This window comes from Apiospora hydei (genome assembly GCF_038363865.1).
Source record: "Apiospora hydei strain CBS 114990 chromosome Unknown utg000003l_segment0_segment0, whole genome shotgun sequence".
Classification (NCBI taxonomy): domain Eukaryota; kingdom Fungi; phylum Ascomycota; class Sordariomycetes; order Amphisphaeriales; family Apiosporaceae; genus Apiospora; species Apiospora hydei.
Window position 1 is genome coordinate 558,829 of NW_027117362.1, and position 24,780 is coordinate 583,608.

The window sequence follows — 24,780 nt, forward strand, 5'->3', positions numbered from 1 at the left end:
GCACCAGTGGGAGAGAAGTTCTCGTTCCTTGCTGCTGCAGACAATACACAGTACAACATGTGACAAAACAGAGAAATTGCAACTGGTATACCATCTCAGAGCCCGTCTCTGCTTCCACCCCAACGCCTTACCACCCGTACCCCTATACGGCCTCTCCCCCTACTTCTTCGCCCTCTCCTCCTTCTCCCCTCCCTACCCCTCCCCCGCCGCCCCCTCCGCATCCCGCGCCAACTGCTCCTCCAACTTCCGCATCCTCTCCTCCGCGCGCGCCCTCCTCGCCAACTCCGCCTTGCGCTTTCCTTCCGCGCGCCGGTGCGCCATGATATGCGGCAGCGTCCGGATCACGTGCCACAGCCCGCGAAAGCCCGCCGCGAGGTGCGAGAAGGCCTCGGCGAAGTGCGTCTTGGTCTCGGTGTAGTTGGTGCGCGCCTCCGAGGCGTGCTTCTTGGCCAGGTACGCCCGCTCCGCCTTCTGGGCCTGCGCGTACTGGTCCGAGGCTTGCTGGCGCGTCTCCATCAGGGCCGTGATGGTCGCGGAGCGGTGGCGGTTGTGTTTGCTGCTCTTCTTGCCGCCGTCTTCGCCATCGTCCTCGCCTTCGGCTTCGGCGTCTTTGCTCTTGCCTTTCTTGTTCTTCTTGGACTTTTTGGCCTTGGCGCCCTCGCCGGACTCGAGGTCGACGTCGTCCTCTTCCTCTTCTTTTTTCTTGCCCCAGGCCATGGTTGTGTGTACAGAGTAGGAGTTGTCGTTGTTGTGTGGGGTATCAATGAGTGATGTTCTGACTATATATATATGTGTATATGTGTGTGACAAATGAAAGATAAAGAGAGAATGTGTGCGTCAAGCACAGGGTATCACAGGTACGTGTGTAGTGTGGGTATCGAAAAAGAAAAAGAAAAGGCCCGAGGGAGGGATCGCTGTTGCCACTGAATATGAAAGTCTTGGTATCAACGCCAATTGCCTGCTGAGAGAGTAAAGAGGAGGGTATATGGAAAAGAAAGAATGCAAAGTCAACAGGTGAGAGGAAACCCTGGCCCGGGTAGGGGCACCATAGCATCTGATATAGCCCGAGGAGATGATGTTGGTGATCTCCAGTTAGCAAGCCAGCCCAGCGAAATAGGTAAGATCGGGATAATGCCCTCATGCGCATTTCCGTACCATAAGTGCATCTGTTTCTCATAGATCATTGCATTAGCTTCAAGTTCCTAGCGCAGGGGCCGTTATCCCCCGCCGTGGATTGTGCCTTGAGCCTTCAGGGGCTAGTAGACCGAAAAGCTCGGGCACGATGCTGGCGTCTGGTCTCAACACAAAACGAACCAGTGGTCCACAATTTACTTTCTCATGCAGAAAGACCGCATTTGGCTTGATGCGGGAGGATGCCATTCTCATTTCGTAAACGCTGCAGATAGGGGGCAGGGTATCTTTCTGCCGACCCTGGGGGCCGCATACGGCGGCGAAGCCGGCCGGAGAGATGGATCCGTTTCAACCAATTGCCAGACAAATGATTTTTAAATTGAGTGCGAGGTCTACCACTAGTCACGGTCGTCGCAGGTGAACCGAGGCGATACGAACTTCGCCGAAAAGCCATCATTGTCTTGATTGCGTCGGCGTGTTGGGTCAGGGGCCATCTCTCTGCTCCTGGACACTCGCCCATCGCATTGACAGATGTCATTGGGAGGTCCCCATTACCTAATCCGTGCTGATTGCGCGTGGTCTGTAACTCGTCTCACCCGCGGTGGCATGCGACACGGCGGGCTTTGGTAGCCTTAGTGACGGTGGCGATGCGAGTTCCGAGTCGGCGTTGCTCCGGCTATCAGGGAGGAGTATGCTATTCTGTTGCCTGAAATCATGACGCTGTATATTCGGCCGAGAACGTAGGCATACTAAGTGTTTGGGACCTAATGCAAGGGCGATAGAGTGCGCCAACACTCGTGGTGATGGCAGCATCCTCCGTGGACGATAACCTCGCTGTGCCGCAAGTCCCCACACCTCGGCTCAGACACAAGATGATTCCATCTGCAAGTGGGAAGAATTATGTGAGGGGTACTGTTGTGTCACGGAATGAAGAGCGCTGAAAGCAATACATTGCGCTCCCCTCTCTTGCCTTCTTTATTCCTCGGACATCTTTAATACAAGACACTCCAAGGCAGTGTTGCGATACGACCAGGAAACACGATTGTCGATAAGTTGTCGATCATTAACCTATTTGGCGATCACGACTCCGCATATTCTTGACGCCGTCATCCACTCTTCGCCAAGATGCCTAAGATCTTCATGCAAGTTTGGACCCCTGATCCTCTAGCACTGCCCGATCTAGATGACCATGGCAAGCTCGTACTTGCATGCACGCTCAGCCACCGGTTCCTGACACTAGTTCTAGCATGGGCGGCACAGGCCACATGGGCGGCGCCATCCTCGACCTCCTGGCCGGGTCATCACACCTAGCCAACGTTGGAATCCAAGTCCAAGTCCTAGCCCGGGACCAGGAAAAGGCGGCCAGGGTCACGGCTAAGTACACGCAAGTGCAGCCCGTAGTCGGCGTCTTCGCGAACCTGGACCTGATCGAGTCCACATGTCGCGGTGTCGACATCGTGATCAACGCGGGCGCGGACATCACGCACGACGAGACGATCAAGGCGGTCCTCCGGGGCCTGCAGAGTCGCGAGGGTGAGGGCAGTGAGATGAAGCCGTACTTCATACATACCTCGGGCGCGTACTTGATCTGCGACTTGCGGGAGCCCGGCGGCACGAAGTCAGAGAAGGTGTGGGATGATATAGAGGACAGCGAGCAGCTAGTCTCGATGCCCGATACGGCTGTGCACCGAGTCACGGACAAGGTAAGTCTAGAGTATGCACTCTTTAACGAGAAGACGAAAAAGGCAAAATCAGCTAACTCTGCCAACCTCCCGTGCAGCTGGCCCTGTCGGCCGCGGCCCATGTCAACGTGGCCATCCTATCGCCAGCGGGCGTGACAGGAATCAGCCCCTCGGTCGGACACCCGTACCCATCACGATGCCAGCGCTCTTCCAATGTGTCCGCGCTTTCCATTCCGCCTTCGTGATTGGCGAAGGCGAGAACGCCATGGGCATGATCCACGTGCGCGACTTCGCGCGGATGTACATGGTCTTGGTTGACAATGCACTCGCCACACTCACCGGTAGCTACAACAAGACCGAGCCGCCTTTCCCAGTCTGGGGTGAGAGCGCATACTACTTCGCCTCCGCCGTCGACACCCTGTACCGCCGCAACTGGATGACCGGCATCGCCCCCTGCTAGCCAAGCACGGCCTCATCGCCCGAGCGGCGGACGGCCGCGAGGGGGAGGTGGTGAACTCCGTCAGCACCGCCGAGGTCGCGCGACGGGTGCTGTTCGGCGGGGACAACTACGGCCCAGACGCGCCGCCGCCGCCGCCGCCGGACAGCTGGGCCACGCACATCGCGCACGGCCTGGGCGCCAACCTGCGCATCCGGGCGTCCAAGATGCGGCGGCCCGGGTGGGGAGCCGGAGCACGTGTCCTTCTTCGCGACGATGGACGAAGTCATTCCGGCGTACCTGAGGTGGGAGAAGGAAAACGCTGGCAAGCAGGAAAAGTAAGGGGGCGAAAAGAGGAAGACGCGAATGGCCCACCGAGACCTTGGCGGTACATCACAGAGGAATCAAGGTGCATTACCTAGCATCATCCGGAATTGCCATGGGTGTTGCTTCTGATTGCAGTATATGCGAAGATGATGGGCATGGATTCAATGGGACAACACTGTCAGTCACCAATGCTGGCAGAAGATTCACGAACGAATTCGAAACAAAGTGAACAGTTGCGCATGTACCGTCAGAGCATGGGGGCATAGAGAATCACACAGAGATCTTGTCATCGCCATAGTGAGATGGCCTGTTATCTTACGTGATTGCACAAGTGAGGCTCTGCGCGGACCAGACGGGCACGTGGTGCGTAAGCGATTACACGGGGTCAGAGCTGGATCTGAAGAGACGGTGGCAATCTAACATAGCAAGGACTTACAGCCTATCGAGGCCTTTGAATATTGGTCAATCCGCACAGTATCAAACAAGCGACATCCAGGAAGTCGGTGAAGAAATATGCTCGTGATCCGTTGAACCCGCTCCTCGCGACCAAGACTTGAAAAGCTGGCCGATCAACAAGTTCTTGACTTGACATGTCGAAAGCTGTATGCTTGAGGGGGACCGGAATCGTGATGAGATTGCCAATATTCTCGCCTACTGACGTGGCTAGTTTCTGAAAGGCGTACGGTCCCTGATTGACAAGAGAGCCTTGCAACATCGGGAGGTGCCGCGAGTTACACAATGACGACACGATCCGCGAAGCAAGGCTGTACGTGTTGCGCATTCACCTTAGAATCAACCAAGAATGCGTTTCAATCGCCGACGTGCCGATCATTGAAGCAGGCTGGGAAGAAGAGCGCGCGCAGACGCATGACCAGATAGAATGATGTCGTTGCTGGCCATTCAGCCGCAATGTCGGACATTACCGCTGCAATAAAACGCTCGGCATTGCGGGATGTGGACGGTGGTGGTTGTTGTTGGCACTGCCACCCAGCCGCAAGCAATCCCGGCAATCTGCAACCTTTGACGGAAACGAAAGGGAGAAAACAGGGATGGGTGTTTGTCGCACACAAACTGGTGTCCCGTTCCCAAAATCTGCCTTGGCGGCGGTGGAGATGCTGGAGGGTAAGGCTGAATCCACTCGGCTTGCTGTATGGATTGTCAATCAATGCTTTTGCCACAACACCATGGAGGGTGTATGCGACATTGATAATCTGCAAGACGATGCTCTCGCGCTCAATTCACGACGCGGTGTAGTAAAGATTCGCGGGCGGCCTCCAAGGCGGGCTTTTGGAGGCGGCGCAGTATCAAGAAAAAGACGAAGGTGCTGACCGCATGGCATTTGGGGGCCGTCGTCGCAGAAGCCGTGAGATTCAAGGTAGCGACATCGTCTGGGGCGCTCTACAAGTTACTACATTCGTACAGCGGAGGAGGCACAGGACCGTCAGGAACCCAGGTTGATCATGTGCGACATGGGGAGGGGAGATAAGCAGGCAAACGACCCATGCATTGCTTGCGCCGTAATCTTGACGAGATGCGACGACAGAGGATGAGGTCTGCCGAGACGCTGACGCGGCGGTGTCTTCGACAAGGACTGAAATGATGATTGCGTGTGAGTTGTCGGCCAGAGGTTGGCGGTGTCTGTAGGACTCGAGATTCTAGAACCTGCAACTGGTGACGTTGGTGGTAGCAGGCAACTGGATAGTGGAAAATGGGTTGTCATGTAGGACTTGGTTGGGAATGTGTGCGCGCGCGAGTCCTGTCTGGTCCATTGGCCTGCGGGGCAATACGAGCAAGGGTCGTCTTATCATGGCCGAAGTAGCGGTCGTCGAGAGAGCGGCTAATGGGGAATGAGATGTTTTAGAGTCGGACAAGAGTGAGGGCGGTTTTTCCACTTCAGTTTGAATGTTCGGATGGTCTCTTGTTTTGACCCGACAGACAGACGCTGTATGCGCGGGAACGGAACTGGATGGGTGGCCTGGTGGTCATTGAGTCAGTCAAGTCGCCTGGGATTGGACTCCCAGAAGCGCGGTCCCAGCAAAACCAGGCAGCCGTGGGCCAAAACCCCACTGCGACTTTTCCACTGCATCAATTCCACTGATCAAGTTGTTTGCAATCGGCCCTGAGCACTTGCTCAGCGAGTCTGGAGTCGGGCTTGGAGCAACATGTCGGAATTCGCATTTGCTACGTGGAAACAATGCGGATTCGAGGCCTGCACCTATGACGAGATCAATATGTCTCGCATACGTCGAGTCGGAGCAATAGTAGCAAAACCCTGTAGCCGTTATCTCTGGCTTTTGTGGCAGTGAGTTGCAGCTGAACGGATAATCCACTGTACTATTGCACGGGCTGTTTTTGTATCGTGGCGGGGCACTCAGAGAAGCAGACCAGAGACAAGCTCTTGTTCTTTGCACTGCCGCATTCGAGCTTCTAGCCTATGACCTATGACGATACGCTTGGTGAGCAAAGGTGAGCACGCACGCCGGCGACCCATTTGGCGCACCCGAGATCGACTCTCCCCTGGCGTCTGGAGACGACGGCAGACGGGAAGGGTGGGAGTCTGGGTCGGACCACTGGTGAAGAGGCCAGACCAAACCAGTCCCTCGGTGACCCGATTTGCTTGCTTGCTTGCCTGGTGCGAAGAGTGGGCGGTGGGTGTATGCGCAACATTTGGTCACAGATCTCCAATGACTGGCCACCACTGCACCTAATGACTGCAGTAGTCTCAATTGAAGCTGCGGAAGCTAAGGATGACTCAAGCATTTGAACATCCATTTGCCGAGAGAATCAATCGCATCTCTAGGTTAAGGTGTTTGCATTGGTTTTCCTTCTAGTTCCTGTGGCAGTTGACAGAGAGCTACAGAGCTACCGCGCATTGATTCCTCAGGAGAAACATGCGATGATCAGCAGCAAGGGAATGGATGAAACGCGAAACAAGAATCTGTCAACATCTATTTTTGCACCTTAATTGGGCCTGTTCCAATCCGTCGGTCGCCCATCAGTGCCATTTAGAATTACCCGCGCGCTGGAAATCGCGGGGGAGGCCGAATGGCGTGCACGGGCTGGCTGCCTCTTGGGGGGCCATCCCTTCGGTTTCGCAATACCCAACCGTCGGATCGTCCTGTGGTCACGGGTCAATCAATTGATTCCTGGATGGATGAACAGACTGGACCTCCAGCTTGAGCGTTGGTTTTCGCTTGGTTCCCTCTTGTCAGCAAGACCCTAGGCAGCCCGCTTTGGAAGCATGGGAGGAGAAAAGAGGCTTGGTGTAAACGGCTACATCGAGAGGAGGATTGCTAAGCCTCCAAGCTGAAGTTTCCATCATTGGCTCATCTACCAGGGCCTCCAAGGCCTCTGTCCGCGCTTGTCCTTTTCAGTTAGACCCTGCTCTCTCCCGGTGTGTCATCCCAATCATCAGCCCCTTCGGCGGCCGAACTGGTTCTAGCGTATGGCTGCTGCCGTAGCTCACGAGCTACGAGAAAGCGCGGCACCCTGGCCATGCAGGCAGACAGGCAGCGATCATGGCCAGTATGCTACGACAAAGCCACACTGCGTGACTGGCTGGCTTACACCCCAAGCACCCATGCCCCACTACACGAAGAGCTGGGACAGGGCGGACCTGCAAGACGGGTACGTCGCTTTGTGCTAGCGATTGGATCGCAGGAAACAAAAAAGTTCTAGGACTGGTCGCGTCCGTCGAAGGTATTGCCTATCCACATATAAGGCAACAGGCCCGCCTCGAGATCTTCTTTTATGTTGTCTTAGATTCACTCCCACCAGCATCTTCCCATTACCACCCTCTCCAGACTATATAACTACTTACTTGCATACCATACTGCATACCATCCTCTGCAACTCGGCCAGGCAACAACCAACTTCCCTTTCCAGGCCCCCTGCTTCAAATTCCAATCCATCCCACCTTGACCCCATCACGACATCTCCTTTCTCGATGTCATGCCTCTGCTGAACCACGGGATCCAACAACAAAAACATTCTCTCGTATCCGACACAGTCGATTGACGATATAGCCGTGGCTTCTTCTTCTTCCACACCTAGAGTCACCATCAACAACACCATAACCAACACCAAGCGCAGCCGCGACACCCACACATCCGTGGAGTACCAGCAGCCAAGAAGCTCGACACACCTCGCGCCCGCTCATAACCACCACACACAGAGCCGCAGTCACCAGTCACGGCTTGCACCTGTAGTTATCCAACCAAATCCCCCCACAGGCTCGGCGACTTTCTAGCCGACCCAACGACACCATGTGCGAGAAACACTACTACTACAGCCAGCGGGGCAACCAGCTCCACGAGGAGCGGGAGGTCAACCTGTGCTCCAACTCCCACCACAACCGGCCCTGCCGACAGACGCAAGAGTTCCGCCACAACCAAGACGAGAGGCGGGGCGCCAACCTCTTCCCCACCCTCACCACCTCTTTCCGACACCGGCTACGTCTACTCGGGCAGCGAAGGATCACACAAGAGGCGCTCGGGCTCATACTACCCTACCGGCAGCAACGTCGTCGAGGTCGGCCGCAAGCCCTCCCAACGGCGGCGGAGCGTGGTAGTCGAGGACGCCTACCGGCCAGTCACACCACCCACCTACTACAGCACCTCGCCCTCGCGCGCCGAGTACTCCTCACCTCCCCGTCGCCCGGGCGTCCACATCGAGATCAGCAGCAACACCCGCGACACCCGCCGCAGCTCGAGCCACCACCGCGGCAGCAGCAGCACCTCCAAGACCTCGAGCCGGGCCGGCACCGTCGGCAGCAACGCCTCCTCGGAAGGGGAGCGCCTAGCCAAACTCGAGCGCGAGATGGCCAAGACCAAGGAGGCCCTGCGGCGGCAGCAAGTCAAGAGCAAGATCGAGCGGCAGAACGAGGCGATCGCGAGCCGGCCCGCGGTGCCGCCGGCGCCCAAGCCCTACCGCCGCGGCTCCGTCTCGGTGCGCCCGCCCGTCGACCAGCTCAGCGACGCGATGAAGCACGTGCGCATCGGCAACCAGACCGCCGCCGAGCTGGAGCGCGAGCGCCGGCGCACGGAGCGGCGCGTCCAGGAGGACCTTGCGCAGCGCGAGGAGGCGGCGCAGCGCGAGCGGCTGCTGGCGCGCATGGAGCGGAGGAATTCCACCGCGGTGTACGATGATACGCGGTACCGGCGGCAGTACTAAAGGTGTCGCGCAAATTATATTATAACTACAAGCAAAAAGGCGTTTTCTGGATTGGGATTGTTTTACTACCAGGATACCCGGCGACACTTGTATTTGGACTGGAATTTTTGGGCTATTGTCGCGATATTACGTTTTGGATGACTTTTTCTTTTTGACTTCTAAAGTATTAGATAGCTTATACATCATTGCGCAAGTCATATCTGCTGTCTTCTCGTCATTGCGACCGTATGAACCGTATTGCGACATGTTGGAACACCAACGACTCGCATGGTCCTCGCATTCCTTGCCTGTCGCCCGCTACCAACCCTTCGCTCTGGGGAATTGACAAATGCACTCCAGTAACTTCATTCCTCGTCCTACAATCAACGGGCCAAACCCGATATCTCTGTCGGTTGCCTGTACGCAAGCCGTTTTTCGCATAGCCGAGCGACCAACTCCGTGTAAGTCAAAGTGGGCACGATCTCTTGGTACGGGAGCCTACTGTTAGTGCCATGGCCCTTTCTGCGCCCGCCGTGACTCACACGGGGACCCCTGCGAGAAAGCGAGACAGAGCGAGAGCTGCCCCTCCACTGCCCCTCATCGCAAGCTACGGGCATGCGCAGCCAGAATTCTTTGTCTCCCGTCTGCTCCAAACATTTGTCCAACGCGCGTTGATTGCATTGAAGGAGTCAACCCCGCGATCCTTCGGAGCATTCCCCAATCTGGTAGTTAGGCATTTTTTTCATCAATCAATCCAATCGGCTCCTGGCCAGCCAGTCGTCAGTCGCAACCAACCGCACTAGACATTGCTTTTTCCCTTCCTCTTTCTCGGTGCTTGCTGGATGGTTTGCCAGCTACCTACGTAGCCAGCTTGCCAGGCTCCGACATTTTTTACACTTACAGTGCAGTACCTAGCTCCTTCGCCGACATCCGGGGACAGTTCCAGCTGGACAGGGTAAGGACCGGACCAGGCCGCCCATCAATTTGATCAATCACGAAAACGTGCCAGTCAAGCAATCAATCAGTGTTGGTCAATTAGGCAAACACATTCCACATTCGACGTGCCCCTTCCGCGCGACAAGCTACCAGCCAGCTACGGTAGGTAGTACCTGACTCTCACTCGCCAATCTATCTGCACACCCACCCCCTTGCGACCACTTTATCAGTCATCGTCGTACCTGTGCGGGGCATACACACCCACAGCACTTTACAAGCTCCCTCTCCCCTCGGAGTCCTAGATCGACGACAGGGGTAAACCCCGTCCACCTTTTTAGGTAACAGTCATACGGGAACAAACATGGCATTGCTTCTTTCACCTCTGATCCATGCTGCGCTAAATTACCATGCATAACCCGACGAAGGGCCCGCCTGCGGGGTCCGTATGTACGGATGACGGATAGTATGACTGCAGACGGTTCCGAGCTTCTCGAGGCCGAAAGGGGGGCGACTCAACCCCATGTAAGTCAAAGTCCTAGACGGGAATATCTCGTCCCACTTTCAGGCAACCTCATTCCTCGACCCAAACCGAGATGCACACCAGAGTACAGTGGACGTGATGCTGTACATGAGCACGATTCATTCCTGGTGGCAAGTACATACCAAGACAACTAGGCCATCAGAATGTATTACCCAGACAGTCAACCGGCACGTTCATTCATTTGGACCCTGAGAACTCAAAGACCGCCTGTCGCCAACTTTCTATCAGGTACTCATCATTCGCGGATGAAATACAAGCAGGTATGTGCCATCAAATACCGCAATCTGCCCTGTAACCGACCCCTTAATTAAGATCATTTCTTCAAATCCCATCGTGTTGAACGACTATACCTGTATCTTGATGAAACTCAATATCCAGGTAGGTTTCCCTGTCCTTTCCCTTCCATGTAAATCATGATACCTTCTCTGCCCCGGGTTCAAAATAGCAACAGGCAGGCAACGCGGGGCCGATCTCGGCCCATGGAGGCTCACAGCCGTGAAGACCTCTACGCTCGTTGTCCATATTCCGAAGGTAGAGGTTTCCGTTGGCGCATGTGCAGACCTTTCCTAAACAACATTTCGGATGGTAACTACATATGCAAAAAATGTTTCTCAATTAGCCCACAATGCTTGAATGAAGTTGGGGGAAAAAAGTCCTCCTCTGAGAACACCTCTCTTTGGGAGGATATATAAGGAAGAACGTCTCACTAGTAATGGCATGCGCTGGCAGTTGAGTGATTGTAATTCGGAGGACGCCAAGGTTCAGTAGTCGACGGAGCCGGAGAAGCTCGGGAAACTGGCAGTGTGGCAACATAAGCTAGAATCACGAACTTCATGATGGCTTGTATGCAATCAAGAAGCTGACCGTGCGAACAAGACTACTAAGATGGAACGTGAAGTCCACATGCGAGTTGGAGGAACCACGAAGAGCAGATACGTATAAATGCATTCCAACAAAAAGCGTTCGCGGCGGAGGTTTGCTACGTTGGCTCATCGGCATGCTGAGAAGCTGCTCAGGAATTCGCATCGAGTCCCAACGGTCGAGTCCCACACCACGCAGCAACGTCAGATTGTTTGCTGGCTCTACCAACTTGGGTCATTGCTTGAAGCCGCTGGTCGTACAGCGCTGGGCACCAACACTGACCAGAATGGTGAGTTACGTTGTACTGCCGCTGGAATTAATCGGCGGGGGACCTGTGCCTCGGGTATCCACGTCTACATTTCCCTCCCACAATCGAGGGGCATATTTTGGGAACCGAACAATCTTCCGAAATAACATGTATAAGTAAAAACCTCACCAATTCTAGTGGCTTTGGTGGTCAATACTACTGTTCCATTATTTCAGGAGTAAACATGATCCGCGACAAGTGAATACACGTAACTCTCCAATAAACGGCATAACCATGACACTGGAACATTAAGATAATACGGAATACCTGCTGGAAGAGAATGGAATTAACACCGAAAGCCAAACATTGTCTGCAATCGAGGAGGGATACGATGCTTCGACACGCTTCGTATATCATAGGTAGGGTAACTCCTGTTATATTTTAAAGACTATCTGCTACTTAGGGGACAGCGGCAGGTGTTGTGGCGGCGTCAGCGTACTCCAGCGCCTTCCCTCTCGACCGCCACACCAGAATAGGCGACGGGCAGGTAGCAGCAGCAGTAATAGCAGTGGAAGCAGCAACAGTAATAGCAGTAGCAGCAGCAGCAATCGGGGCGGCGGCACTAGTTTGTGTAAGTGATTCGGCTTAGATAGGCCAGGCCAGTGGACTAGGCCCATCAGTCGAACGACTCATCGGTTTCCCAGTCATTGATCCCCGATGGCCAGTCGGGGCCAGGAGACCCGACGGGGTGCATCCGCTCAAGGGGTGGCGGCAGGCTCGGCAGCGGTACTAATACTAGTACCGGTGCTGGTGCTGGTGTCGTTGGTGGCGGTGGTCGACATGATTGTTCGGCTATATTTGTGTATATGCAATCAGTCATTATCCAGGTATTAAAATATGTGCAACAAAGGCCCTGGGGAACTTACGTTCGGTCCGCCATTGCGTCGTAGTGTAGTGGTGGTGGTGATTGTGGTGGTTGTAGTTGTCTATACAAGTCAATACCCACCAGTCGAGACGTTTCATCGAAGGGGCTCAATGGCCCATGTCGACTCACGAGAATAGGAACTGGCCACGAGAAAAGAATGGAAGGTCAAGAGGTGGGACATCGTTGCCCATCCCATCCAAACGAGGGACGCGTCTGGTCGCTGGTTCCCGATGGCCAGTAGGGGACCAGGGGATCGGACGGGGACTCTGGGCGGTAGAGCCAGGTGCTGGAGCCGTTGCTGGAGCCGATGATGCTGGTGGTCGAGATGCTAGATATAGGTCAACCTCGTCATCCGAGGCGACTGCAGCTCGGGTTCGGAGATGCTGTCGATGAGCCATCGTAGTAGTGGTAAGACATGGTCTTGGGATCAGAGCCGATTGTCTCAAAACACGGGAGGGTTTGTGTTTGGGGTGATGTGAGCTGCTGGGTGGACATACGGTGCGCGGTATTGGAGGCAGAAGGGCATACAACGGCGAAGGGGCTTGAATTGGACAAGAAGAATTCCCATGAGAATCGATTTTATGCAGAAGCCAATGGTGGGATTGGAGTGAGGTGTAGGTGGTGGAGTCGAGATTCAGGTAGACTGAATAGGCGGAAGAAAGGCTTACACCAGTCACACAGCGGTTGCAACTCAGACGTGGAAGGTACAGGCAAGGTCCGACAAAACAGCAGCACACTTGCACTTCAATCACTATTGCCCTCGTATTCCAGGCACTACTTGAAGTATGTAGGTACATGTACCTAGGGAAAGCATGCTGGGTGTGCAAAACACATCAACACTGCGTTTTCCCAACAACGTACGACATGGCTCCCAATCATTCCCCCAAATTTGGAAGTTGAAGGTGCCACTGCGAGTCTTTCAATGTTGTCTAGCTCAATTAACATCATATCCAAATCAAAAAGCAAATTGCTGGAAGGTTCGATTCATTTCACGGTGCGTATTTGGTGCACGACTGTTTGTCTGATGCTCATCGTGGTCGGGTTGAGCAACTGGGAACATTGGTGTCCCCCTTCCTTTCGATGGATCGCTTCAACCTAGGTACCGCCAAAGCGTGACTTCTTGGTAACAGCTTTCCCGCATTTCGTACACACCTGATGCCGATCATGGCATATCCTCTTAATGGCGACAGCGCTGCCCTCACCATGTCATGCCGTCCTGTACACATTAGAGGATAGGCAATATTCAAATACCGTGGTATAATTACTTAATATACTACGTCAAATATCGCATCCTCTTTAATGGGGTGAGTTCGTTTAGCGAGAGGAGTAACATAAGCAGTGGTAGGCAGAAATTTTTAAGTGTCAAAGTAATCGGGGCTCGGGGAAGCTATCCATCCTGCCTGAGCGGCTCCTAAAGAGGCCATGATAACGCTGATGAATTTCATCTTGTATTAATGGGCAATTTGATAACACCTATGCAGCTAAGGTGTTAGAAATGGCAAACGATGAAAGTGTATTGAAATTCTGGCGGTGATGCTACTCGATATACGAATGCTGCAAGACTATCATTAGAAAACAGCTTGAAATTGCGCAAACAGTATCTAGGGAGGTACATAGAAACAAAGGTATGTACATTGACGAACGTCGCAACAAAGCACTGTTGCAGCGGACGATTTTCATAAATACTGTCTCATTTTGCTCACTGTCTGTTCTACGTACCCAAATCGGTCGCCAACTATCAGGCAAACAACAAACTAATTCCCTCTTCAAATGAAAGCCCCAGAAACTATGCGGGAATACTTCTTTACCTATGATGTTCAGTCACCAGAGTGCTTAAACAATAAAAAGGGAAACAAATAACAATGGACATAGTTCTCTGGCGAAAATAATTAGCAGATCCTCACTTGAGCAGAGACACTTACCGATTATCAATGGCATTGCTCAACCAGGTTGGAGCCACTGCAACAGAGCCAGAAGGTACTCCAACGCGTCTAGCGCCCAGTTCGCTAGAATAGTCATCCCACTGCGCAGGATCCAGACGACGATGCAGCATGCCAAGAAGCCGCGGAAGAGGCTCCCCAGCAAGCTCCTCGCATCCTCGTTCCTGCGCAGCTCCCCCACACGCCGCGGAAGCAGTACCAGGCGCCATGGAGCAGCATCGCCACCCAGAACGCAACATTGATGACAATGAAGCAATTCCACCACAGCACAACGGCAAAGCACCACACGATCCCGCGCAGAGCAAGGTACCCGAGCCCGGCCCAAACCGGAAGACCCAAGTGATACTGCAGGTATGTCCGCAACCACTGTGGGAGCCCCAAGCGCTCATACGCATTGTCGAGATGGTACTCCCAGCTCAGGAACAGGTAGTCGTTCCAGTGAGAATAGCCATCAGTCAAGGCTCGGTTGTGGGCCTCGACCTGTTCGCGTTGTGGAAGCCATTCATCCCACGGTCGCTTGGGTGGCTTGGCCCGCAGATAGAATCTTTGCAAGTTCGACCACAGTCTCCTGTCCTTACGGCGCTCAATGACCTCCTTCCGGTACTGTGATCTTCTCCTCTGCTCTCGCAAGTCTGACGGACCCATGCGTGGTGGAGGAGGGAGTGGACCGAGCGAGGTCGGGTCCGGGATTGTCGTTGGCTGCGGCGCAAACGGTCCTCTGGGCCGACTTTGCCACGTGGTTGTGTGCGTGAAGTAAGCCATATCGCTTATTTTCTTGCTTGTTGGATTTGGTTTCCGTGTTGATTAGAGGGTCAGGTTGGTTGGATTGACAAAGGTCTTCTTGCTGATGAAAGGATCCTCGAGTCTACCTACGTCACTTTATATATGGTCATGGACCCCAAACAAGGGATCTGACAAAAACAAAGCCTCTGTTTTCAAGAGAAAACATATATAGTCTACCTGTTTCGCGTCCTGTAACAATAGGAACTGGCGCGATGTTGTTTTCTGTCTCGATGTTTCCATACTCCAATAACCAGACGTGATGCAGGCTCGGGTTCGCGTTAACAATAACATGCGGCCCTGACAGGCAAAGTAGTGAGGCCCTCAGAAGCATCTAATTGCTTTCCGTATGGGTGTAATCAGAATTGTCCCCGCGTGATTCAACGATATACCATTCAAGGCGGTAGACAAGATGTCTCATTCATACAATCACACATCCATTCCTTGGTATCGATGTCCCAATAGTGCTGGAGCGCGAGCCCGCAAGGGAAGTGACCAGCACAGATGCACCGTTCCGGAGTAGAGTCGTAAGGCATTTTGCCGTAGTCCCTCGCCAGACCCCGCAAGACTATGTCAGTGATCTCCTGGACGCATCGCGGTACCTTGGCCTTTTGGTGTCGGCACAGACATCGTTGTAGATGACGTCGAGGGTGTCGAGTACGCGGGCTTTGGCGCTGTTCAAAGCTCCCTCCTCCGTGACACGGTCGCGGGCACTGCGCACCAGGTCGACGATGTTGTCGGGAAAATGCTTCTGCTGCTCGTTCTCCGTCACGAGGGTCTGGTACACGTCCTGGTACTCGACGAGGCGTATGAGCAGGTCCCGCTCCGTCTGATTGTTGCTTTCGTGATTGTAGTCGTCCGTCTTCCAGTAGTTCAGGAATTTGATCGAGCGCTCCACGAAGACGTCCTTGTCCAGCCCGTCGCACTTCTCCGCCCGCTGGTAGTGCAGGCAGTTGTCCAGAGACGCACGCAGCATCCTTTCTAGCTGGTCGTCGAGCGGAAGGATGGCGCTGACGTTGGGAGCAACGGTGGGCAGTGTACTGGTGGGCTCCAACTCCGATGAACTTTCGGCACGAGCAGTCTCGGAGGTGTAGAAAGCTGGGTATTGGGCCACCGTGCGGGAGGGCGTCAGGGCCGTCTCCTTGGGCTGCGATTGAACGGCGCCTAGAAGGGCGAAAATCACGACAGGGATCTTCATGTTGAACTGATGAAAGTGCAGGCGGGATGATTGATTGTAAGTGTAAATTACCCAGCGGGAAAAATAGAATCTTTGCGACGTTCAAATGTTCGGTTGAGAATTGTGCAAAAGCGCAGATCTACTTTGGTGGCTATCGACGACGACCCATGCAGCTTTGCGTCTTTTCGAGCTGTTTCCTGGTGATGCGTACCAATGAGGTCAATTGGTCGCAGCTGCAGTATTCTTGCATATCGCTCGTGGCAACTCATTGGTGGACGGGCACTGAACAGCTGACAACGAGGAAGCAGCAAGGAGGTTGTTTTATTCCCTCGCCCTCGCGCGTTACAGGGCTGGCCGTTGTAAACTTTCGTACCTGCTTGGGTCACAGTTAGCCTTTACTTGAGTACATTTGATGACTAAATTGGATAGGCTGCAATGCGGTCACAGTTCAAGCCATGGTATGATACTGCTCCCCAGAATATGTCTCATCACAATTACCACCGAAGCTGACGTTCAGGTATCGTCGCTGATACTGAGTCCAAGTTCTCCCGCCACCTTGACCAACATCTCATACGAGCTCAGTTCCTCCAGCACGTCCCGCGTCTTCAGAACTCCGCCACGTGTCCGCAAGTACCGGTAAAAGACCATCACCCAGGCCACATCGGGGCGTCTCGTGACCGGGCACCCATTCGCGGGCCGCCCCGTCGCTACCTCCGTCGCTCGGGGGTCAAGGATCTCAATCCCCGCGGACTTATGCCAGAGCGCCCGCGCCATGGCCTGGTACAGCAACCACCCGACATTGACGGGGCCCAGGATCCGTATGGTGGTCGAAGAGAGGTCGAGGCAGGCGAGCGTGTAGACGAAATCCCGCCCGGCCGGGAAATCTCCGCGGCACAGCTGCTCGACGATCTGCACCGACGTCAGCCGAGGGGGAATGGCGGCTCCCTCGGTCCGGCCGAGGAAGGCCTTGAACGTGTCCCAGTCGTGGAATAGGAGCGGCGTATTGTAGATGTAGATGGCGGCCTCTCTGTACACTTGGCGACATGTGAGGAATAGCGGCGTGGGGGACGGGAGTCTTTCGCCCGAGTGGGAAACTGTTCCGGGCTTGCAGGCTAGGTGGCCGTTTCGCCACGCACTGGTACTAAGCCTGCCGACAGAATCGCCCCATCCTTGGTTGCCGCAGCTCCGGGACAGGTCTTGGAGGAAGACATGGTCGGGGACGGACTGGCAGGGAAACCGAGCATAGTTGTGGGTCCTACCATCGAACGCAACGTGCTGGGCAGCGGCGGTTTCGAGCAGGAACTCGTGGTATATCAGACTCCTGATCTCGGCAGGAAGTGTGAGAAACGACATAATCCTGCGGATGGGCGGTGACATGCAGGGACGAACGATGCCACCCAGCTGCTGTCCGTCGCCGCAAAATGCCTCATGTGCTAGTATCGGGCCTTGGCAATACTCATCACGTGATCTATTATATACGAAAGCTGCAGTTACGAGGCTTACTGTAATCCGTCCACGGTAGTCCGCGTTGAGAAAGGAGGCGGGCAGACAAGATTCACTCTCGGTAGTAACATCACACCAAGACTTCACCTGTGACCGCATCGTCGCCTATCCAATTTATTCATCTCGAATGTACTCAAGTGAAGGCTTACTGTGACCAAAGTAAATATAAAAATTTAAATTGCATCCAGCCCAACTTGAACTGCAACCAAAGGTGGTGGCTTTGGTGGCTCTGGAAGGGCCTATCTCCGGCAATTGGCCTGACAAACCTACGAAGGTATTTGAAAATTTTCCCACCGCAGCCCAAGATTTTATTCCAGTCCCACAATCCACATGTCGATTGGTTTGGCATCTTACATATTACTTCTATCCTTGACAGATCTCTCACGTTTATTATCTTCACGATGCCAGACTACAAACCGTGGTGTTTCTTCGGCCCCGCCACGGCATGGATGTCCACTTTGACTCTGACGCCCGAGTCTCGCACCGCCCTACTCGACCCCCCGCACTCCCTGGACGCGGCGGGCTTCTGTCGTATGGCTCTTGTTGGCCCCCATAATCACGGCCATCTTCTGGATCTACCTACCAGAGGCTGTGCCCACCTTCACCTGCGTCACCTCTTTAATCTGCACCTACTATAGGAGATCCATTAAGAAGATACGTCCGTCGAAGAAGGACGAGGACGAGGACATCAAGACATTTTCTGCCGGGTTGCGCGATTTGGGGCATGACGAGCTTTGGCTGAAGGTGATGGACGTAACCGAGACATACATCAAGATACTGCCCCCAAACAGCAAGTACAGCGAGCGGGGGACGGCGCTGTTGCATCTGAAGAAGGCCCAGGAAGCATACAGCCGTATTATCCGAGAAAAGCAGGTCGCTCGATTCGAGCCGTCGAATGGCGCCGGCGCCAAGTCCTCGGCATGGCCATTATCTAATTTTGGGCGACTTCGGGAGCAATGCGCGCGGACGAGAGCGCGGACGGTAGGCTGACACAAAATCGGGTGGACACGATATGCTTTTTGCGGGCGATACCTTGCATTGGAGAAACGATAGACTTTCGACCGCTTTAGCATTCGACCTTCTTTTTCCTGTGGAGATCTTTACAATGCATATGGAATGGCAAGAAGACACATAAACCTCTCGTTTCTTCGGTGACACAAGTAGAATCGCCATGAAAGAGACGCAAGCAGAGTAAGTAGAGTTTCGAACATCCAGTTCGCATCAATTCCATTGTTCAGAGTTGCAGTCCTCGCAAGGAATCTGCCCTGTTATACAATCCATGAAGGCTCGCATCTCGAGCATCAAATGTGCAAAACCAACGCAACACTAACGCCATGATTACCCTTGCCCTGTAGAAACTGTTGTCATCAAAACCAGCAGAACTAGAGATCCTAAGCCTTCATTGGAGATGGCCAATTCTCGCAATCAATATGTGGGATTGAGGTGTAATGGGTCCAAAGGCGTGCGTGGGCTAAGAGCACCGTGTCAATCAGCCTGGTGATCAAGAGGTATGCAATTACCTCCAATAACCAATATTTGTCCAAATATGCGGGCAATGATGGATGCCTTAGGTAAGTACTTCATGTTATTTATGCGAGAGGTACCTATGTAAGTACCTACCTCAGTGACCTGCAAATGAATTTATCGCTGATATCCCATGTCCTCGCCAAACCTTCTACTCGTGGGTTGCACCTGCTGTGACTGAGGCAGGATTCCCCGCTACATCTCACAAGCTTACAATCTCGTTTCCTGCCGCCAGTCTACCTACCTCCTAATATCTCACTCAATATCTCTCCTGACTGATTCAATTCGACACCATATTGCTTGTTTTCAACACCATATTTCTTGTGCCACTCAATTCGCCTTCGGATCACGTATTGCAAATCCTTCTGGCGCACTTTGGATATGTCGTCCTGCAGAACGGTCAGCCTAAAGATCGACCCTACTGTCCCACAAGGCCCAGTGTGCCACTAGACAGCCAGCTCGTCAGCAAGTCCCTAGGTTGTATGCACATTGGCCGGGTTGAACATTTTGATTCCTCTTTCTTGTGTCTTCTCTCGCGCCCTCGTGAGAATCAGTAAATAGCCCATCTCGTTCCTCGTTGATTCTTGTCAGAAGGCATCCTAACCATTGGCTGGAATAGGCTCTATATATCGACTTTTCACTCGTTTTTCGGTCCCAAACAACCATCCCCAACACCAGCACCAACGCCCACACCGACGCCGATGTCGCCACCCCCAACGCCGAGGCACCCCGTCTGGATAACATGGGCCAAGAAGCTGACGCTGACGCTGCTACTGGTCGGCTGGACTGGTTTGTGCGTGTGCTCTGTTGCTGGGAGCTGGCCGTGCCCGCCGTTCGCAACTTCGCCAGGGCCGCCCTCCTGATCGAGGAGGCAATATTCCAGAAGACGAGATTCGAGGCTGCCGAGCGGCGTGCCGACCCCGAGGCCGCCAAGAAGGAGAATAAGGCCGGGAAGGACGCCAAGGACGCCAAGGAAGCCGCCGAGCCTCTCGTCGCTGTGGCTGTTGCTGTCTGCCTGCTGGCCATCGGCGTCACGGATCGCGGCAACGTCGCTCTCGCAGAGCGTGCGGCCTCAGGCGCTGGGGCTTCCCGCCTCCTCGTCGCGGCCACTGCTCCTAACGAATAATAATGGACCCGCCGGAGTGGCCAGCACTCCACCTCTTGGACCGTCCGGGTCGCATCGCCGTGAGTACGCGTTTCGGAGTTCTTGAGACTTGAGAGCTGAGTTATATGCTAACCATCGACCAGATCGCTACCAATCTCTCACCTTTCTTTTACCCTTTTTGAGCAAATTCCCGCTGCTGTAAGTCGTTCAAATCGTTGGTAGCTTTGGAGCAAGACATCAATATGTACTGACCATACGTAGAAACAACAACAAAAACAACAACCACAACCACCACCCACCATGGAGACCACGTAAGTTTATATAGCTGTGCCCCTGAACTCCTTTCTAAGAGGCTTGGACTAACATGTAATGATATGACAGCTTCAATCAGACCTTTCCGGGGCTGGTGACCCCAAGCAGCACCAGCAGCACCAGCACCAGCACCAGCACCGCCGCCGCCCCCAACGAGGTAAGTTATATTCTACCGTACTTCTACCTACGTTCCACTCTGATCTATCGCCCTCTTCGACCATGCAATACTAACTATGTGTCAAATAGCCCATCACCATCGGCTTCGGCAACCCAGGGCTCGCCGGGACTGGTGCCTCCGGCATTCCCGGCTGGTGGACCGTCCTGGCGGGCCTCGGGTTCGCCACGTTCGTCTGGAACCTCGTCCGCCGGTGGGTGCTCTCGTGCCGCCAGGGCCGCCTGGTCGCTGGGGCCTTGCGCCTCTACGATCACGAGGTGATCGAAACGTTCGCCGCCCGCCCCTTCGCCCGCGCTCTCACCCTCCCAGCCGCCGCCCGCCGCCAAGATGAAGGATCTGGCTGCTGCCTTTGGCGTCGCCAACGATGCCCTGGCCTGAGCCGCATCAGCTCCAGCTCCTTCGCAGTTGAAGAAAGGGGGGCCGAACACTTCAAGACGCACACTGTGGCGTAGAAAAGGGGCTTTTAGGTGGTAAAATGGCTATTCTGGCTTAACAATACAGATAGCTTGGTCAAATCATCAGTCCTTTTAGCATCAACTCTGTAGTCTCTTTTTTAGTACCTCAACTGTTCACGAGTTCGCGCCTTTAACTTCGCATGCCCCTCCCCAGGTCAGGATTAACATAATCAATATGCTATACGAGGGTAGATACTGCCATACTTCAACAACGCCATCAGAGGTCGGGTTCGAAATCACGGACGATAGTCCCAGGTTTGCGGCGCTCGGTGAAAACTACGCTGTCGCGATCCGTTTTCGACTTCCTTAGAAAGACGGTCCCGCACCTCACACAAGGTGCCGTCCTCCTCTGTCATTCGACAATCCAAGGCACGATTGACAATGTCATCCACACTCCATCCGAAGTTGAGAAGGTCTTTCGCTACTGACAGCGCGACATGCGTCTCATGCAGGATCTGCGCCTGTCTAAGATTTATGCCCAATTCCGAGGCCTCTCTTACAAACGACTCTCTTTCCGCTGCATGCCCTCGTGGGTCGTCTGCCGGGCCATGCCAGGGTGTTGGAAAGCTCTTGACGATCTCCTCTATCTCGGGCTCAGGCTTGCCCTCTTGTACCGCAGTGAGGATGGCCCGCTGTTTCTCGGTATGGCATGCTTGGGGATCCGCGCCGTGTGCGAGAAGGAATGCGACCTATTCCGAGGCATAGCGGCCGGGCCCCAAGGCCAGCGATAGAGGAGTCTCGTCATATCTATTCGGCAGGTTGATGTCCTGGGGCCGCTTCTCCAGAATAGACGCAAGGATGTCGGCGGTGAAGACTTGGCTTGCTTCTGCCGCATAGTGTATGGCCGCCATGCCAACGTTTTGGCCCCTGACAGGATCCTTTACATCCCAATCATCTACGCCTACGTCTTCCTCGCGGAGGGGCCCGAGGCCTATGTTTTGGTCGATGCACCACTTGAGCGTCTTGAGGCTATGTTTCCCGTTGGCGAACGTGTCGTGCACGCACTTTCGCAAGAACGAGTCTGGGAGATCATCACGAGTTTCCTTGAAGATGAGCTGGGTGCAGTCCCAGTTGGCATCGTCCTGCATGCTGAGCGACAGCGCGCAGCAGGTGCGGCCGCTCCACAGCCAGATGTTGATATAGGCTTCCTCGTTGGCGATGCGAAGCGCGTTCGCCATCGCTTGGAACTGCAGCGCCCACTCCAGCGCCCGCCGGTTCTGAACGTCGCGCTGGTTGACGAGGGCGCCCTTGTTCAGGAGCAGCTGGATGATCGCGTCGTTGTCTCGGCCCGCCACGGCCCACTGCAGGGCGTTGCTGTTCTGCACCGGCACGCAGGGCGCTAGGACGTCGGCGCCTTGCTCGAAGAGGGCCTTGACCTCCCGCTCCATCCCCATGTAGCATGCCAAGTGCAGCGGGTGGATGACGGGGTCGATGTAGGGTATTGTCAGCTTCCAGTCGTATAGCCAATCGATTTGGATTTTGTCGATTGTTTCCTCGTCGTGGAACTGGGTGAGGTACTCGGCGGCGTCTTCGTGGCCTCGGAGAATCGCGATCCCGAGCGCGTTCAGCCCAAAGGGCCTGCCCGTATGCTGGATGCCGTATCCATACGGGACGTCGCCACCGAGCGCCGGGTTAATGTGGCGGAGTACCTCGTCAAGCCCCCTTTGGGGAGAACATATAAAGCCGGACCTCTCGCGCATTGCCTGGTCGTCTCCCCTATCGAATAGCCGCAGAATTTCGGTGTGCCCGTACCATGATGCGAAGTGAATCGGCGAATGGAGGCTCTCGTAGTGCGCATACTCGCAGTATTCAGGCCAGATGCGCTCTGCCATGTCAATCATCTTTGCCGCGGTCGCGACCTTGCCCGCTGAGCAGGCCCACTGGAGGATATTGAGTGACTTCCACCGAGGGAACTGTTCTTCCCCTTCTACCACATTCTTTGTGGCTTTGTCAATACCACTGTTCTGTCCATCAAGTTTGGATAGGTACGCTTCATGCTCATCGGGGAAATGTCCCGTTGCCGGGAGTAGAGGCTCCTCCCACTCCTCAAGCATCGTATCCAAGTAATATAAGAACGGATGACTGTCGTCTCCTACCGTCTCAGCTTTTTTCGGCTCGAACAGGACGTCCGTCTTGTAGATTTCCGGCTCTAGAAGTCCCCAAAGGCTGCGGCATGTTCTTGCGAAGTTGAAGACATCTACCGGATGATGAATAAAGGATTTGGTGGCATGCCAGAAGATATCACCAGATAGTGACTGGGTCATGGTCAGTGAAGGATTCAGTAATGGTCAAGAGTAAACATGGGGCATTGGAAATGCGTCACAACTGATACCTTTTCGCTGATCTTGGCGGCTGATAATCGCCGTGTAATACTTTCGGTCTCCATATCGCCTAAATAAAATAAACACTGGTAAGAGTATGAGCGACATGGAATCCCTTTGGTTCAATCCAAACGGCAATTGGACGAGGCATTTAATACGCCTCGTTGGGTTTGAGGTCCAACAACAAAGCGAAGTTCGTCCCGTCGCATGATACGTTGTCTATGAAATGACGTACACTGATTCCTGACTCCCTGTCAGCGTCCAGATTTGTCACAGCCATGCCACTCGATGCAGTCGCAGCTCCAAATAGAGTCCCCAGAATCCCAATAATGCTTCGCCGTCACCCCGCACGGGTAATCCCCATGGCACTCGCACGGCCGAGGCGGCGCCTGCGGGTTCCCCGCTCGGCGTTGAAGTCCATCCCGTGCAAGACGACGTCGACAGTCTCCTGGACCCGGCGGGGCACCTTGGTCTCCCCCGTGTCGGCGTAGACGTCGTCGAAGATGATGTCGAGCGGATCCAGGATCCGCGGGTTGGCCCCGTGCAGCCCGCCGTCTTTGGTGGCCATGGTGTGCACGCTGCGGATGTTGTCGACGACGTCGTCGGGGAAGTACTTTTGCTGCTTGTTCGTGCTGTCTGAGAGCATCGTCTGGTAGACGCTCTGGTACTCGACCAGACGCACCAGGGTGTCCCGCTCCGTCTTGTTGCCGGTCTCGTAGTCATCCGACTCCCAGTAACTGAGGAGCTTGTGCAGTCGCTCTATGAAGACCTTCTCCTGATTGAGCCCGTCGCACTTCTTGGCGCGGTTTCGCTTCATGGCGTTTCTCAAAGCCGCAAGGAACGTCAGCTCCTGGCCAGTGTTGTCGGTGCGAGTTGTGTGGGGAGCAGTGCCATTAAATGGCAGGAAGGCGTGCCAACGGGTCTGGCTTCCATCCGGCATTCCAATGAGATCCGTCGGTCGAGGAGCAGTCGACACTAAGAGTGACCCCATGGCCATTTCCGTTCGCAGAAGCTGGTTGCCGAGAATGCCATTCTTCAATGGCAGCCTTCACACCAGCACAGTCAGATTGCGACTGAGCGGCTCCGAGAAAGGCGAAGATGACGATGGGGATCTTCATGACGAGTCGTATCAGCAAATGATATGAACGAAGGATGACGATGTATTTATCGGGGCTGTTATAAGTGTCAGAGGGGAAGAGGGTCACTCAAACTGGGAGTTATATTTGGCTGAATGAGCTTGTTGGAAACACA

The 24,780-nt window shown here is 54.4% G+C and overlaps 13 protein-coding genes across 13 annotated transcripts; 6 read left to right on the forward strand and 7 right to left on the reverse strand.

The window, feature by feature from the left end:
* Nucleotides 1–192: 192 nt before the first annotated feature.
* Nucleotides 193–717, reverse strand: PG997_001965 (uncharacterized protein; the record flags this gene model as incomplete). Its single annotated transcript, XM_066806280.1, has 1 exon — nt 193–717. The coding sequence occupies one exon, from the start codon at nt 715–717 to the stop codon at nt 193–195; it is 525 nt and encodes a 174-aa protein (XP_066673576.1).
* A 1,661-nt stretch (nt 718–2,378) lies between these two features.
* PG997_001966 (NAD dependent epimerase/dehydratase family protein) lies at nt 2,379–3,273 on the forward strand (the record flags this gene model as incomplete). The annotated part of the gene is made up of 2 exons (XM_066806281.1): nt 2,379–2,834; nt 2,887–3,273. 2 exons carry the CDS (start codon nt 2,379–2,381, stop codon nt 3,271–3,273), a joined length of 843 nt encoding a protein of 280 aa, XP_066673577.1.
* On the reverse strand, nt 3,270–3,539 carry PG997_001967 (uncharacterized protein; the record flags this gene model as incomplete). The annotated part of the gene is made up of 1 exon (XM_066806282.1): nt 3,270–3,539. The coding sequence occupies one exon, from the start codon at nt 3,537–3,539 to the stop codon at nt 3,270–3,272; it is 270 nt and encodes an 89-aa protein (XP_066673578.1).
* Nucleotides 3,540–7,841: 4,302 nt separating this feature from the next.
* On the forward strand, nt 7,842–8,748 carry PG997_001968 (uncharacterized protein; the record flags this gene model as incomplete). Its single annotated transcript, XM_066806283.1, has 2 exons — nt 7,842–7,901; nt 7,972–8,748. The coding sequence occupies 2 exons, from the start codon at nt 7,842–7,844 to the stop codon at nt 8,746–8,748; spliced, it is 837 nt and encodes a 278-aa protein (XP_066673579.1).
* Nucleotides 8,749–11,771: 3,023 nt separating this feature from the next.
* Nucleotides 11,772–12,635, reverse strand: PG997_001969 (uncharacterized protein; the record flags this gene model as incomplete). The annotated part of the gene is made up of 3 exons (XM_066806284.1): nt 11,772–11,934; nt 12,239–12,298; nt 12,367–12,635. 3 exons carry the CDS (start codon nt 12,633–12,635, stop codon nt 11,772–11,774), a joined length of 492 nt encoding a protein of 163 aa, XP_066673580.1.
* A 1,617-nt stretch (nt 12,636–14,252) lies between these two features.
* On the reverse strand, nt 14,253–14,939 carry PG997_001970 (uncharacterized protein; the record flags this gene model as incomplete). The annotated part of the gene is made up of 1 exon (XM_066806285.1): nt 14,253–14,939. The coding sequence occupies one exon, from the start codon at nt 14,937–14,939 to the stop codon at nt 14,253–14,255; it is 687 nt and encodes a 228-aa protein (XP_066673581.1).
* A 586-nt stretch (nt 14,940–15,525) lies between these two features.
* Nucleotides 15,526–16,155, reverse strand: PG997_001971 (uncharacterized protein; the record flags this gene model as incomplete). Its single annotated transcript, XM_066806286.1, has 1 exon — nt 15,526–16,155. One exon carries the CDS (start codon nt 16,153–16,155, stop codon nt 15,526–15,528), a length of 630 nt encoding a protein of 209 aa, XP_066673582.1.
* A 492-nt stretch (nt 16,156–16,647) lies between these two features.
* PG997_001972 (uncharacterized protein) lies at nt 16,648–17,487 on the reverse strand (the record flags this gene model as incomplete). Its single annotated transcript, XM_066806287.1, has 1 exon — nt 16,648–17,487. The coding sequence occupies one exon, from the start codon at nt 17,485–17,487 to the stop codon at nt 16,648–16,650; it is 840 nt and encodes a 279-aa protein (XP_066673583.1).
* A 551-nt stretch (nt 17,488–18,038) lies between these two features.
* On the forward strand, nt 18,039–18,627 carry PG997_001973 (uncharacterized protein; the record flags this gene model as incomplete). The annotated part of the gene is made up of 2 exons (XM_066806288.1): nt 18,039–18,168; nt 18,224–18,627. The coding sequence occupies 2 exons, from the start codon at nt 18,039–18,041 to the stop codon at nt 18,625–18,627; spliced, it is 534 nt and encodes a 177-aa protein (XP_066673584.1).
* A 1,276-nt stretch (nt 18,628–19,903) lies between these two features.
* On the forward strand, nt 19,904–20,287 carry PG997_001974 (uncharacterized protein; the record flags this gene model as incomplete). Its single annotated transcript, XM_066806289.1, has 1 exon — nt 19,904–20,287. One exon carries the CDS (start codon nt 19,904–19,906, stop codon nt 20,285–20,287), a length of 384 nt encoding a protein of 127 aa, XP_066673585.1.
* Nucleotides 20,288–20,566: 279 nt separating this feature from the next.
* PG997_001975 (uncharacterized protein) lies at nt 20,567–21,205 on the forward strand (the record flags this gene model as incomplete). Its single annotated transcript, XM_066806290.1, has 3 exons — nt 20,567–20,577; nt 20,648–20,735; nt 20,825–21,205. The coding sequence occupies 3 exons, from the start codon at nt 20,567–20,569 to the stop codon at nt 21,203–21,205; spliced, it is 480 nt and encodes a 159-aa protein (XP_066673586.1).
* Nucleotides 21,206–21,897: 692 nt separating this feature from the next.
* On the reverse strand, nt 21,898–23,472 carry PG997_001976 (uncharacterized protein; the record flags this gene model as incomplete). Its single annotated transcript, XM_066806291.1, has 1 exon — nt 21,898–23,472. The coding sequence occupies one exon, from the start codon at nt 23,470–23,472 to the stop codon at nt 21,898–21,900; it is 1,575 nt and encodes a 524-aa protein (XP_066673587.1).
* Nucleotides 23,473–23,635: 163 nt separating this feature from the next.
* PG997_001977 (uncharacterized protein) lies at nt 23,636–24,508 on the forward strand (the record flags this gene model as incomplete). Its single annotated transcript, XM_066806292.1, has 3 exons — nt 23,636–23,722; nt 23,849–24,154; nt 24,206–24,508. 3 exons carry the CDS (start codon nt 23,636–23,638, stop codon nt 24,506–24,508), a joined length of 696 nt encoding a protein of 231 aa, XP_066673588.1.
* Nucleotides 24,509–24,780: the final 272 nt, after the last annotated feature.